Raw genomic sequence first — 15,471 nt, forward strand, 5'->3', positions numbered from 1 at the left:
AAAAGTACATGGCTTTTTTTTTTTTAATCCTGCTTGATTGACTTGGTTTCTCAATGTGTGAAAATTGGTCAGCCAAAAAAATGTCAGATTTAAAGGGAATCTCCAACCATGGAAGGATCATATCCAAGGTCTTAATTTAAGGTTATATTCTGCCTTATTCTGAGATCCGGAAGATTTAGTGCTAGTCAGACCTATGGAAAATGCCATTAAATATAAGTGCTTACAGAAGGATTCTTGGGGCTAGTGCTTTCAGAGTGGTAAAATGGGTTTACATTACCATGCCACCTTAGAACATTTCAGTTTTGCTACCCAGAGAGGATTTTTTGTTTGACTTTATCAAAGTGAGGTTTAACATGTTTTTCAGACTCTCCCATTTGGGAGAAGAAAGCTGGGTCCAGATAAATTCTGTTTAAAATGCCGCAATCTTACTTGCTTCTCGAACACCACTCAAATATGCCCCTGTAACAGTTTGTGGAAAATGCCTGTTTGTTGCCTGTAAAAAAAAAAATAATTGTATAATTTGAGATCATGTATAAAGAATTTAGATGAAAATCAAAAGGTAAATACAAACTTACACTTTCTCTGATCCTCCTAAAATAAAGACTGTTGTCGCTCCTGTGTGCTCACATGAACACTCTACTCACCCATCCATAGCACCGTGTTTCACCAAATTTATTCTACGATATAGTCAGTGCTCCCGTGAAATACTGTGTGACATTCATTAAGATATTGTCTATGTGTGCCAGGTGCTGCAGTTAAGGATAATAAGACACAGTCCCCTCCCATCAGACAATCTTAGTTGTTAAAATCAGTGATAAGTAAAACAAGCACAAAAAGTGAATCACAGTTCATCCACGGCTGGAGTTTTGCTAGATGGGTATAACAGAAAGAGTTGGGTTACTCCAAGGTTAGATCAGTTCAACAGGAAGGGAAAAGACAAAAGGTGAGGACTGTCAACAGGAGAACCTCACTTTCAAGGAGGTTACAGTGGGAACAGAATAAGCAAACCAGGAGGACAGGAAACTTGAATTCATGACCGTTAGATATTAAAGACAAGGTCTGGGATGTGGTCATGGGGAAGAGTAGCTGAAATGGGAGTCGAGTAGGTCACAGAAAAGGGAGGATAAGAAACAGATGAAGTTCCACGTGAACTAATTTAGGTTCCATGTCACCTAAACTGATGAATGGAAAACATCCAGGTGCCAAAGACTTTAGTAAATGGGGGAATGACCAGGAGGTCAGTAGGAATACAGCTACGGGGGGAGGGGGGGGAGAGTCACAGTGACAGAAACTTCAAAGAAATGGCTTTTATAAGAAGATGAGGTAACAACTGTATCAAAGCAGCAAAGGAAAGTCAAAAACTTCCAAACCCTGTTCATGACCCTTCGGCACATTAGTCTAATAGGGCCATCTCTTGGAAGCAGTTCACAGCTGTTGCCTGGAATGTAACCATTATGCTCTGTTCCTACAAAGTTGGCTCTTCACAGGCCAAGGAGGAATCAAAGACAGCTGTTTTTAAAATTACATTCTTCTGTAAAAATTCAAAAACCCTGAAGCGAAAAAATTAAAAACACTATTTTAGATGAACCAGGAAGACCTGTATAATCCCAAACTATAATATACGAAGTATGAAGGCAGATCAAAGAGTGCTGAGAATTCATTTATTCTGCTAAACTGGGTGGATGTGTGTGTGGGGGGGTGGGAGATAGCAAAGGGAAACCAATTCACCCTGAAAAATCCTTCATAAATCTCAGCCATTGGTGCCATCATGGAGGCAGAGGCTTGGCAAGGGTGAAAAACTGAGGACTGGTTTAAAAGACTATGAAGAGCGGGACTTCCCTGGTGGCAACACAGGTGCCATCCCCGGTCCGGGAAGATCCCACGTGCTGCTGAGCAACTAAGAAACAACTACTGAGCCACAACTACTGAGCCTGTGCTCTCAAGCCTGTACTCCACAACAAGAGAAGCCACGGCAATGAGAAGCCCACGCACTGCAATGAAGAGTAGCCCCCCGCTAGATGCAACTAGAGAAAGCCCATGCGCAACAATGAAGATGCAACATGGCCAAAACGAATAAAAAATAAAAAGAATTTGAAGAGCAATTTGGTCCCTCATCAGGTTCCCCACTCCCCCTACTGCAACCCCCAGGAGTTCTGAGGTACAGGGCAGGGGTGAGGTGCCAAACAAAATGCAATTAAATATAACTAAGAGTGAGGCTTCGAGTTCCCAGAATGCCAGGAGGTGAGCCTCTATCATGCAAACGAGAAACTAAGAGAAAAGAGCTATAGATAGATCCTGATGTTTGGGCCCCCAACCTCCAGCTGACAAGCTTGCTGGAACCTTCAGTTGGCTTTTTAAAAAGTGCCTCACTCAAATCTGAACAGTCAAGGACTGGACATTCGGACATATGGGAGGCAAAGGCTAAAGTAAACAAAATAGGAACTCAGGAGCCATGTAAGGAACAAGTTACGAAGCAAGAAGAAAATGCTACCAAAAAGGAATAATCTTAGAACAAGAAAGTGCTCATAAAGTAAAGGAGCCAAAGTTTAAAAAATCGACTCAAGGGTTAGAATATAAAAAACAGCAAAGAGTAACAGCAAAGAAGATTAGAATCAATTCAACAGTTCCAATATATGAAATAGAAGATCTAGAAATAAGAGAAAAATTGTAGGAATGAAATGAGCAGAGTAAAAAAAATCTAGAGGATGAAGGACATGAGCTCCAAGATTATAAGGAATGCAAAAAAATGGCACAGAAAGGATTAGGAATTAGAACCGCAAAACATTTCTCAACAGAAGTAAATCAAGAAAGAAGAAAGGCTGACCTCACACGCATTAGGACAGCCATCATAAAAAAATAGAAAATAGTAAGTGTTGCCGAGGATGTGGAGAAACTGGAACCCTTGTGTGCTGTTGGTGGGAAGGTAAAGTGGTGCAGCTGCTGTGGAAAAGAGTGGTGGTTCCTCAAAAAACTAAAAAACAGAACTAATATATGATGCAGCAATTCCACTTCTGGGTATACACCCAAAATAACTGAAAGCAGGTTCTCGAAGAAATATTTGTACACCCAGGTTCACAGCAGCATTATTCACAATAGCCAAAAAAGACAGAAGCAACTCAGGTGTCCATGACAGATGAACAAACTAAATGTGATAGGTGCATATAATGGAATATTACTCAGTCTTAAAAAAGAAGGATATTCTGACACATGCCACAACATGGATGAAACTTGAGGGCATTATGCTAAGCGAAATTAGCCAGTCACGAAAGGACAAATACTCTATTATGATTCCACTTATATGATGAGGGACCTAGAACAAATTCAGAGAGACAGACAGTAAGTTGAATGGTGTTTTCTGGGAGCTGGGGGAGGGGGAGTTGTACACAGTTTTGGTTCTGCAGTATAAAAATGTCCCGGAGATGGATGGTAGCAAGGGTTGTACAACAGTGTGGATGTATTTAACGCCACTTAACTGGACACTTGAAGATAGTTAAGGTGGTAAATTTTGTTATGTGTTGTTTGCCACAATTTTAAAAATAAATATTAAAAAAAAGAAAAAAGAGAGGGATCTAGGAAATAAGAACCCCAAGCCTGGAAAGTGGTAAGGAGGAGTGCTGGGAGGACAGCTCTGCAGGGGTCCCTGGGATCAATCAGTGCAGCCTGGAGTAGAGGGAAGATGCCAGGAAAGGGGGCTTTGAGAAACAGAACCTACAGGCCAGCCAGAGGGATTCAACTGTGAATTAGAGATGACTCAAGAAGGGGGAGGCTTTGGAATTTCCTGGCGGTCCAGTGGTTAAGACTCTGTGCTTCCACTGCAGGGGACACAGGTTCCATCCCTGGTCTGGGAACTAAGAGTCGTGCATACAACGCGGCCAAAAAAAAAAAAAAAAAAAGGAGTGGGGAGGCTTAAGGAGTGGTATAAAAAGAATTAAGCTAGTGAAAGAAGAGGCCATTATGACCGAAGAGAAAACAGCTGTGTAAGAAAGGAATCAGTGAACGCCTTCCTTCCTGGCTCAGCAGTAAGCAGCCACACCATATAAGCACTGACACCAATTTAGTGAAAAGTGTTAAAAACCAGGGTGGGCTAAACCTTTAACCTGATAAGAAGTCGGGAGATATGTCTAACTTCTTAAATCAGAAGACAACAGTATAAAAATCTTAAAGCAGGGCTTCCCTGGTGGCGCAGTGGTTGAGAGTCCGCCTGACGATGCAGGGGACGCGGGTTCGTGCCCCGGTCCGGGAGGATCCCACATGCCGCGGAGCGGCTGGGCCCGTGAGCCATGGCTGCTGAGCCTGCGCGTCCAGAGCCTGTGCTCCTCAGCGGGAGAGGCCACAACAGTGAGAGGCCCGCGTACCGCAAAAATAAAAACCCCAAAAAACAAAAAAACTTAAAGCATGAAGTAAATTCCAGAAGAAACAGGAGAAAGAGTTAAAAATGGCTGCTCGGGGAGTTTGAGGAGGGTGCTGTCAGGGTACCTGGGGCTTGTTGCCGTAAGACTTTTGACGGCATTTGATGTTACTTTTAAACTCTGGACATAGATCACTTTAATTAAAAGCAAGTGATCAAAATGAAAGCAATCGGGGTCGGAGTCCCCGTACACACCTCGCCAGCAAAAAAGATGGTTCCTTGTATTTCCTCAGCAAGGATGTCGTAGGCCTCACCACTGCCCCCTGTCTTCACGAAGCTGTATGCCATCTGGATCCAGGGGTCTGTGCTCCACCGGGTGACGAAATACTTCGTGGGATCTGGGACTTCCTGTGTCAAGTAGAAGGAATTGGAAAACGGGATCAAGAAGGGACTTAGACTTGATGCAACCCAATGTATAAAATTACAGTTCTTCCTCCATCTAGAAAGTAAGTTAATCCCTGTAGCATTCTGAGTCAGCAGTTCTCAGCATGACCCTCCAGCCCGCTTGCTGCTCTGCCCAGGCGCCGTCTCTGTGCATTTTCCTCTTTTGCTGCCCCATCTCTCTGACCTTCCCCAGCACACACACATCTCCTCGCTTTAACACTTTATCCTTCTGCCAGAGATGCTTTCTCCCACCTACCAGGGGCCATCACCAACGGCTAAGAGTCCAGGCATTCCCCTTCCCATCGCCTGAAATGCGCTGGACCAGGGGAGGAAAGGGACGGGCAGGGTCTTAGGACCTCTAACTGGAATTCTCAACAGGCTTCTCCACAAAGCAGCTACACAGGTTAGGTTTCACTCTACGTTTCAAATAATTTTCTAGGCTGACCTCTGCCAAGAGCCACCATGAAATAGATTTCTACGGAGCCTGTGTTAAGTTCCAAATAACTGATTTGAAAACAAATTTTTGAACAAAAGCCCCAAGCTAAGAAGAACTACTGTGAGATAGAATCACATCATGTAAAATACGCAATACCCCGAGGGCCCCCCTCTCTTGAATGTATGTAACATTTGAGGCATTTTCATTTCTTTGTACTTCTCCTCCTTTATTTGAAAAAGTTACATGTCACGCCATTTATACTCTCCAGAGATTGTGAGATTTAGTAAACTGGCAACTAGAAAGTACCTTAAGCTTCTTGGAGAAAAGGGAGAGAAGAGACTCGCTGCAGGGTACAGAAAATTCTGGACAATGTCCCTTTGATTGGAAAACTGTCGTCAAAGCTTGCTAGGGTTTGGGTCAATACAGAATCTGTGGAAAATGCTGAGCCTTTTACCTCCTTAGGAAAGAATGGGGGTGTGCATGATGTGAGACAAAAGGGAGGAAGGCAATCATGTAAAAGGAGGAATGGGGTACTATTATGGGCTGCACTGTGTCCCCCCAAAATTCAGATGATGAAACCCTAACCCCCAGTACCTCAGAACGTGACTGTACTTGAGATGCGGCCTTTGACGAGGTAATTGAGTCAAAATGGGATCATTAGGGTGGACCTTAATCCAGTGTGACAGGTGTCCTTCTAAGAAGAGAGGATTAGAACACAGACGAGACAGAGCCGCGCCCATGTGAGGACACGGGGAAGGCAGCCATCTGGGAGCCAAGGAGCGAGGCCTCAGGAGAAACCAACCCCTTGATCTGGCGACACCTTGATCTTGGACTTCTAGCCTCCAGAATTGTGAGAAAATAAATTCCTGTTGCTTGAACTACCCAGTTTGTGGCATTTCGTTATGGCGGCCTGAGCAAACTAATCCAGGTACTTAAGTGGCAAGTTGGATACTGAAAGAAGTAAGAAGAATGTGGTCCACTGCCTCAAGCCCCTTCATGTCTGGTATTGACGGATTAGCTTTGGGTTCAAACCACTCCAAAGAGTGAAGTTAGCAGCAACGGTGTCTTTCTCTCTCTTTTTTTTTTAACATCTGTATTGGAGTATAATTGCTCTACAATGTTGCATTAGTTTCTGCTGTATAACAAAGTGAATCAGCTGTACGCCTACGTATATCCCCATATTCCCTCCCTCTTGCGTCTCCCTCCCTCCACCTCCCCATCCCACCCCTCTAGGTGGTCACAAAGCACCGAGCTGATCTCCCTGTGCTATGCGGCTAGTCTTTCTCTTTTCAAAGAGGGGTGTCTGACCTGCTCCTTGAAGAGCTCGCGCAGGGTGGCCATGCACTGCTGCAGCACCTGCTTGTCCTCCAGGCTCTTGACGGCCGCCACTGCCTCCCCCGCGATCACCGACATCAACACGCTGTGCTGCTTCTGGACACGTGACGGGAAAAGCACTTTACACTTTGGACTTCGGGCACCAAAGTCTCTAGACGCACAGTTCCAAACAGAGAAGGACCTCATTCTCACATCAAATGTCATCATTTCCTACTGTCCTGTAGCCTCCTTTCCATCACCCAGGCCACACATACTCATTATTCATTTACGCATTTTATTGTTCCCTGCTGGAAAAACTCCGGAAGTCATGTAAATATCAAATTCCGGGTTCTCTTGGCTTTTCCCTTCTAAGAACTTGTTTTAGAATAAGTAGAAAGACATTGAGAAAGGAAGTCTGCCAGTCAAATAATGGGAAAAAACCTTCTCAAACAGTAAGGACATTTTGCCCTTGGCTCCCACGTGGAACCTTTGAAGATAAAGTGTCTTGGAACAAAGAGGCAGGAGGAAAAACAACTGTGATTCTTTGGCAGGACATCACCACAACTGTCACTTGCAAAGCCCCAGGTATGTCCTCTCCTCGTCTTCCTTGCCCCACCAATCACATCTACCGACTCCCAGACCTGCCCTCACCTGCGCCAGGCATATCCCACCCCTAACCAGGGCTCCCTGGCGACTCTTGGGGAGTACATTTCAAGTACCACTCGTTACTGTGCTGACACCAATTCTCCCTAAAAGGAATCCTTCCATCAGCCTGAAATAACACATTTCCACGGCAACAAATTCATTTCCCAGGAGGCAATATTAGTACTTTAAGAAAATATGGCAGATACTGGGGCTCTTTTCCTACAGGAAAATGTCCCATCCAAGTGTCCCCCCAGAATATAAACAGACATCTGGAGTGTCCACAATGTCCATTACCTCCTGGGCTGGACACACGAGTAGTTACCAAACCAAATTCTAAACTGTAATCAGGGAATTCACACCACATTCCACCAACAATTTTACCTGGGGATCCATGTCATAGAACACGGCAAAAAGCCCTCGCTTGCTGGCACTAGGAGGAACGTGACCAAAAAAGTCAGCCCCTTGAACTTTACTGTCCCAAAATCTATAGGGAAATTGCAAGGCAATCTGGAAAGCGAGCAAGAGAAAGGTGGTTAACAGCTTCTTGAAATCAGAAGTACAGCAATCTCTAAGAAGCCACCTATAGCTCTTACATACTTCAATTAAAAAAAAAAAAAGATGTTCAAAAAACTCAAACATTTCTAAATATTCCCTTTCCATTCTCCTAACCTCCTTTGTTCTCTTTGTGACCATCTGGCTTTTTATGCCACTCAGTCCTGTACTCCCACAGATAATGGTGGGAACCACTGACAGCCTCTAGGCTAATCTGAAGATGCAGAGCATCCCTGAGACCTGGTCTCGAACCTTACGTCCATGAGATAAATTCTTACTAATCATAGGTCTGCTGGTATCTACTGTAGCGCTGAGAGATTCTGCTAAAGGAGCTTTTCAAGGCAAAGGAAGTATAAAACACTCTCGTCACTGGGGCTACTTAGTGCAGGGTAGACATGGAAAGCAGAAAAAAAGAAAGAACTGCTTATTTATATACCCAGTTCAAATTCTGAATAACAAGAGTCATTCTCCTACAATCAAAACTTGCAGACCTTAGCCAGCTCTCCTCTTTTTGTTTTGTTAATATCCTTTTATATTCTTCATGAACAATTACTCAAAGGAAAAGGAAATCTTCGAATTTGATTTGGATTCAAAAATTACCTGCTGCTTCCCAATATCAGAAGTTAAGGAACCCCTGTCATCTGATACTCATCTCTCTAGTTCTGAGGCTTAAGTAATTCAGTTACCTTTTCAATGATGCCTGCACCTAAGCTGTTGATAGCCTTCATCTTCTTGTCTGACAACGGTGGATTAAACTGAAGGGAACCTTTCTGCAGTAAGGCCAGGGGCACAGTGACTAACACCTGTGGGAAATAATGAACAGTTAACATACAAACAGCAACAGTGGGTTCATTTCCAGGAAATCTGCCCCCCTGCCTTTTATTGCCAGTCATGAGATTATCAACATCCTATGTTGTTACACTGGTAAGAAGAATAACGGCCATGTACAGTTGTGCAGGCTGTTCACTGCACAAGAGTGGACTGGCTGAGCAGAAGCAACATTCATATGGAGGAATCGGCATTAAGGTTTTGATGCATTAATAACCCTGGGTAAGAAGAGTCAGCAGATCTCAATCCTGAAAAGCAATGCTGTAAGAGGAAATAGCCCTAAATACAGAGTCAGGAGAACCAGATTTTGTGTATCATTCCTGACACTTTCTAATGCGTGGCCAAGGTAATACCTGCCCTACTAACCTTAAAGGATTGGGGATATGCTTAAAACTAAAACTCTTACAATATACATCAGTATGCTTCATAAATGGTAAAGCACATCACAAACATTAGGGATTATTATAATCATGTAAAGCCACATACCTTTTTTTTTTTAAAAGAGGAAACAATTTATTGCAGGTTTTCAACTAGTTTACAGAATCATTTAGAGCCTCCAAGAACAACTCACAAAACCAGACCATCAAAGAGAGCTGCTGTCTCTCCATACAATCAAGAAATTTCTGGTGAACCATCTGCTGAACAATCATCGACAGGAAGACGCTAGAACTCACCAAAAAAGATACCCCACATCCAAAGACAGAGGAGAAGCTGCAGTGAGATGGTAGGAGGGGTGCAATCACAATGAAATCAAATCCCATAGCTGCTGGGTGGGTGACTCACAAACTGGAGAGCACTTATACCACAGAAGTCCACCCACTGGAGTGAAGGTTCTGAGCCCCACGTCAGGTTCCCAACCTGGGGGTCCAGCAACAGGAGGAGGAATTTCTAGAGAATCAGACTTTGAGGGCTAGCAGGATTTGACTGCAGGACTCCAACAGGACTGGGGGAAACAGAGACTCCACTCTTGGAGGGCACACAAAGTAGTGTGCGCATCGGGACCCAGGGAAAGGAGCAGTGACCCCATAGGAGACTGAACCAGACCTACCTGCTAGTGTTGGAGGGTCTCCTGCAGAGGCGGGGGGTGGCTGTGGCTCACCGTGAGGACAAGGACACTGGCAGTGGAAGTTCTGGGAAGTACTCCTTGGCGTTTCAGTCCTCCCAGAGTCCACCATTAGCCCCACCAAAGAGCCGGGTAGGCTCCAGTGCTGGGTTGCCTCAAGCCAAACAACCAACAGGGAGGGAACCCAGCCCCACCCATCAGCAGACAAGAGGATTAAAGTTTTACTGAGCTCTGCTCACCAGAGCAACACCCAGCTCTACCCACCACCAGTCCCTCCCATCAGGAAGCTTGCACAAGCCTCTTAGATAGCCTCATACACCATAGGGCGGACAGCAGAAGCAAGAACTATAATTCTACAGACTGTGGAACAAAAAACACATTCACAGACAGATAGACAAGATGAAAAGGCAGAGGGCTATGTACCAGATGAAGGAAAAAGATAAAACCCCAGAAAAACAACTAAGTGAAGTGGAGATAGGCAACCTTCCAGAAAAAGAATTCAGAATAATGATAGTGAAGATGATCCAGGACCTCAGAAAAAGAATGGAGGCAAAGATCGAGAAGATGAAAGAAATGTTTAACAAAGACCTAGAAGAATTAAAGAACAAACAGAGATGAACAATACAATAATTGAAATGAAAAATACACTAGAAGGAATCAACAGCAGAATAACTGAGGCAGAAGAACGGAGAAGTGACCTGGAAGACAGAATGGTGGAATAAACAGCCGTGGAACAGAATAAAGGAAAAGAATGAAAAGAATTGAGGACAGTATCAGAGACCTCTGGGACAACATTAAATGCACCAACATTTGAATTATAGGGGTCCCAGATGAAGAAGGGAAAAAGGAGGGGACTGAGAAAATATTTGAAGAGATTCTAGTTGAAAATTTCCCTAACATGGGAAAGGAAATAGCCACCCAAGTCCAGGAAGCACAGAGAGTCCCAGGCAGGATAAACTCAAGGAGAAACACGCCGAGACACATAGTAATCAAAGTGACAAAAATTAAAGACACAGAAAAATTACTGAAAGCAACAAGGGAAAAATGACAACATACAAGGGAACTCCCATAAGGTTAACAGCTGATTTCTCAGCAGAAACTACAAGCCAGAAGGGAGTGGCATGATATATTTAAAGTGATGAAAAGGAAGAACCTACAACCAAGATTACTCCACCTGGCAAGGATCTCATTCAGATTTTTTTTTTTTTTTTTTTTTTGCGGTACGCGGACCTCTCACTGTTGTGGCCTCTCCCGTTGCGGAGCACAGGCTCCGGACGCGCAGGCTCAGTGGCCATGGCTCATGGGCCCAGCCTCTCCGCGGCATGTGGGATCTTCCTGGACCGGGGCACGAACCCGTGTCCCCTGCATCGGCAGACGGACTCTCGACCACTGCGCCACCAGGGAAGCCCCTCATTCAGATTTGATGGAGAAATCAAAAGCTTTACAGACAAGCAGAAGCTAAGAGAATTCAGCACCACCAAACCAGCCCTACAACAAATGCTAAAGGAACTTCTCTAAGTGGGAAACACAAGAGAAGGAAAGGACCTACAAAAACAAACCCAAAACAATTAAGAAAATGGTAATAGGAACATACATATCGATAATTACCTTAAATGTGAGAGGATTAAATGCTCCAACCAAAAGACACAAGTTTGCTGAATGGATACAAAAACAAGAACCATAAATATGCTGTCTACAAGAGACCCACTTCAGACCTAGGGACACATACAGACTGAAACTAAGGGGATGGAAAAAGATATTCCATGCAAACGGAAATCAAAAGAAAGCTGGAGTAGCAATTCTCATATCAGACAAAATCGACTTTAAAATAAAGGCTATTACAGGAGACAAAGAAGGACACTACATAATGATCAAGGGAACTATCCAAGAAGAAGATATAACACCTGTAAATATTTATGCACCCACCATAGGAGCACCTCAATACATAAGGCAACTGCTAACAGCTATAAAAGAGGAAATCGACAGTAACACAATAATAGTGGGGGACTTTAACACCTCACTTACACCAATGGACAGATCATCAGGACAGAAAATTAATAAGGAAACACAAGTTTTATTTTATTTTAGTTATTTATTTTTGTGGTACGTGGGCCTCTCACTGGTGTGGCCTCTCCCACAGGCTCCGGACGTGCAGGCTCAGCGGCCATGGCTCACGGACCCAGCCGCTCCACGGCATGTGGGATCTTCCCGGACCGGGGCACGAACCCATGTCCCCTGCATCGGCAGGCGGACTCTCAACCACTGCGCCACCAGGGAAGCCAAGGAAACACAAGTTTTAAATGACACAATAGACCAGATAGATTTAATTGATATTTATAGTACATTCCACCCCAAAACAGCAGATTACACTTTCTTCTCAAGTGCACATGGAACATTCTCCAGGATAGATCATATCCTGGGTCACAAATCAAGCCTCGGTAAATTTAAGAAAATTGAAATCATATCAAGCAACTTTTCCAACCACAACGCCATGAGATTAGAAGTCAATTACAGGGAGAAAAATGTAAAAAACACAACACATGGAGGTTAAACAATATGTTACTAAATAACCAAGAGATCACTGAAGAAATCAAAGAGGAAATCAAAAAATACCTAGAGACAAATGACAACGAAAACACGATGATCCAAAACCTATGGGATGCAGCAAAAGCAGTTCTAAGACGGAAGTTTATAGCAATACAATCCTACCTCAAGAAACAAGAAACATCTCAAATAAACAACCTAACCTTACACCTAAAGGAACTAAAGAACAAAACCCAAAGTTAGTAGAAGGAAAGAAATCATAAAGATCAGATAGAGATAAATGAACTAGAAACGAAGAAAACAATAGCAAAGATCAATAAAACTAAAAGCTAGTTCTTTGAGAAGATAAGCAAAATTGATAAACCTTTAGCCAGACTCATCAAGAAAAAGAGGGAGAGGACTCAAATCAATAAAATTAGAAATGAAAAAGGAGACATTACAACAGACACCACAGAAATACAAAGCATCATAAGAGACTACTACAAGCAACTCTATGCCAATAAAATGGACAACCTGGAAGAAATGGACAAATTCTTAGGAAGGTATAACCTTCCAAGACTGCACCAGAAAGAAACAGAAAATATGAACAGACCAATCACAAGCACTGAAACTGAAACTATGATTAAAAACCTTCAAACAAACAAAAGTCCGGGGCCAGATGGCTTCAAAGGTGAATTCTATCAAACATCTTGAGAAGAGCTAACACCCATCCTTCTCAAACTCTTTCCAAAAGATTGCAGAGGAAGGAACACTTCCAAACTCATTCTATGAGGCCACCATCACCCTGATACCAAAACCAGACAAAGATACTACCAAAAAAGAAAATTACAGACCAATATCACCGATGAATATAGACTGAAAAATCCTCAACAAAATACTAGCAAACAGAATCCAACAACACATTAAAATGATCATACACCATGATCAAGTGGGATTTATCTCAAGGATGCAAGGATTCTTCATTATACGCAAATCAATGAATGTGATATACGATATTAACAAACTGAAGAATAAAAATCATATGATCATCTCCATAGATGCAGAAAAAGCTTCTGACAAAATTCAACACCCATTTATGATAAAAACTCTCCAGAAAGTGGGCATAGAGGGAACATACCTCAACATAATAAAGGCCATATATGACAAACCCACAGCAAACATCATTCTCAATGGTGAAAAACTGAAAGCATTTCCTCTAAGATCAGGAAAAAGACAAGGATGTCCACTCTCATCACTATTATTCAACATAGTTTTGGAAGTCCTAGCCATGGCAATCAGAGAAGAAAAAGAAGTAAAAGGAATACAAATTCGACAAGAAGAAGTAAAACTGTCACTGTCTGCAGATGACATAATCCTATACATAGAGAATCCTAAAGATGCTCCCAGAAAACTACTAGAGCTAATCAATGAATTTGGTAGAGTAGCAGGATACAAAATTAATGCACAGAAATCTCTTGCATTCCTATACACTAATGATGAAAAATCTGAAAGAGAAATTAAGGAAATACTCCCATTTACCATTGCAACAACAAGAATAAAATACCTAGGAATAAACCTACATAAGGTGGTAAAAGACCTATACTCAGAAAACTATACCACTGATGAAAGAAATCAAAGATGACACAAACAGATGGAGAGATATACCATGTTCTTGGATTGGAAGAATCAATATTGTGAAAGTGACTATACTACCCAAAGCGATCTACAGCTTCAACGCAATCCCTATCAAATTACCAGTGGCATTTATTACAGAGCTAGAACAAAAAATCTTAAAATTTGTAGGAGACACAAAAGACTCCGAATAGCCAAAGCAGTCTTGAGGGAAAAAAACACAGCTGGAGGAATCAGACTCCTTGACTTCACACTATACTATAAAGCTACAGTAATCAAGACAATATGGTACTGGCACAAAAACAGAAATATAAATCAATGGAACAGGATAGAAAGCCCAGAGATAAACCCACACACCTATGGTCAACTAATCTATGACAAAGGAGGCAAGGATATACAGTGGAGAAAAGACAGTCTCTTCAATAAGTGGTGCTGGGAAAACTGGACAGCTACATATAAAAGAATGAAATTAGAACACTCCCTAACACCATACACAAAAATAAACTCAAAATGGATTAAAGACCTAAATGTAAGACTGGACACTATAAAACTCTCAGAGGAAAACATAGGAAGAACACTCTTTGACATAAATCACAGCAAGATCTTTTTTGATCCACCTCCTGGAGTAATGGAAATAAAACCAAAAATAAACATATGGGACCTAATGAAACTTAAAAGCTTTTGCACAGCAAAGGAAACTATAAACAAGAAGAAAAGACAACCCTCAAAATGGGAGAAAATATTTGCAAATGAATTAACGGACAAAGGATTAATCTCCAAAATATATAAACAGCTCATACAGCTCAATGTTAAAAAAACAGACAGCCCAATCAGAAAATGGGCAGAAGACCTAAATAGACATTTCTCCAAAGAAGACATACAGATGGCCAAGAAGCACATGAAAAGCTGCTCATCATCATTAATTATTAGAGAAATGCAAATCAAAACTACAGTGAGGTATCACCTCATACCAGTTAGTATGGGCATCATCAGAAAATCTACAAACAACAAATGCTGGAGAGGGTGTGGAGCAAAGGGAACCTTCTTGCACCGTTGGTGGGAATGTAAATTGATACAGCCACTATGGAGAACAGTATGGAGGTTCCTTAAAAAACTAAAAGTAGAATTACCATATGACCCAGCAATCCCACTACTGGGCATATACCCTGAGAAAACCATAATTCAAAAAGAGTCATGTACCACAATGTTCATTGCAGCACTATTTACAATAGCCAGGTCATGGAAGCAACCTAAATGCCCATCGACAGATGAATGGATAAAGAAGATGTGGCACATATATACAATGGAATATTACTCAGCCATAAAAAGGAATGAAATTGGATCATTTGTAGAGACGTGGATGGACCCAGAGACTGTCCTACAGAGTGAAGTAATTCAGAAAGAGAAAAACAAATATTGTATATTAACGCATATATATGGAATCTAGAAAAATGGTACAGATGAACCGGTTTGTAGGGGAGAAATAGAGACAAAGATGTAGAGAGCAAATGTATGGACACCAAGGGGGGAAAGCGGCGGGGGGTGGGGTGGTGGTGGTGGGATGAATTGGGAGATTGGGATTGACATGTATACACTGATGTGTATAAAACAGATAATAAGAAAAAAAAAAAGAAAAAGAAATTTCTGGCTCTAGAACCATGTTACCACTGTCACAGTCAGGAGCCA

At 42.3% G+C, this 15,471-nt stretch overlaps 1 protein-coding gene across 4 annotated transcripts in view; it reads right to left on the minus strand.

Annotated features, from left to right (window-relative positions):
• KDM1B (lysine demethylase 1B) overlaps nucleotides 1–15,471 on the minus strand; it is a 54,335-nt gene continuing 38,864 nt past the window's right edge. For all 4 annotated transcript variants that reach the window (XM_030881318.2, XM_030881314.2, XM_060307397.1 and 1 more), the window contains 5 exons: nucleotides 8,426–8,542; nucleotides 7,569–7,694; nucleotides 6,537–6,659; nucleotides 4,604–4,756; nucleotides 1–493 (listed from right to left, as the gene is read on the minus strand). In XM_030881318.2, the coding sequence (XP_030737178.1) occupies nucleotides 410–493; nucleotides 4,604–4,756; nucleotides 6,537–6,659; nucleotides 7,569–7,694; nucleotides 8,426–8,542 (603 nt within the window). In that variant the 3' untranslated portion in view covers nucleotides 1–409. The remainder of the gene's footprint in view (nucleotides 494–4,603; nucleotides 4,757–6,536; nucleotides 6,660–7,568; nucleotides 7,695–8,425; nucleotides 8,543–15,471) is intronic.

The sequence above is a fragment of the Globicephala melas genome, chromosome 11, assembly GCF_963455315.2.
Source record: "Globicephala melas chromosome 11, mGloMel1.2, whole genome shotgun sequence".
In the NCBI taxonomy this organism is placed as follows: Eukaryota; Metazoa; Chordata; class Mammalia; order Artiodactyla; family Delphinidae; genus Globicephala; species Globicephala melas.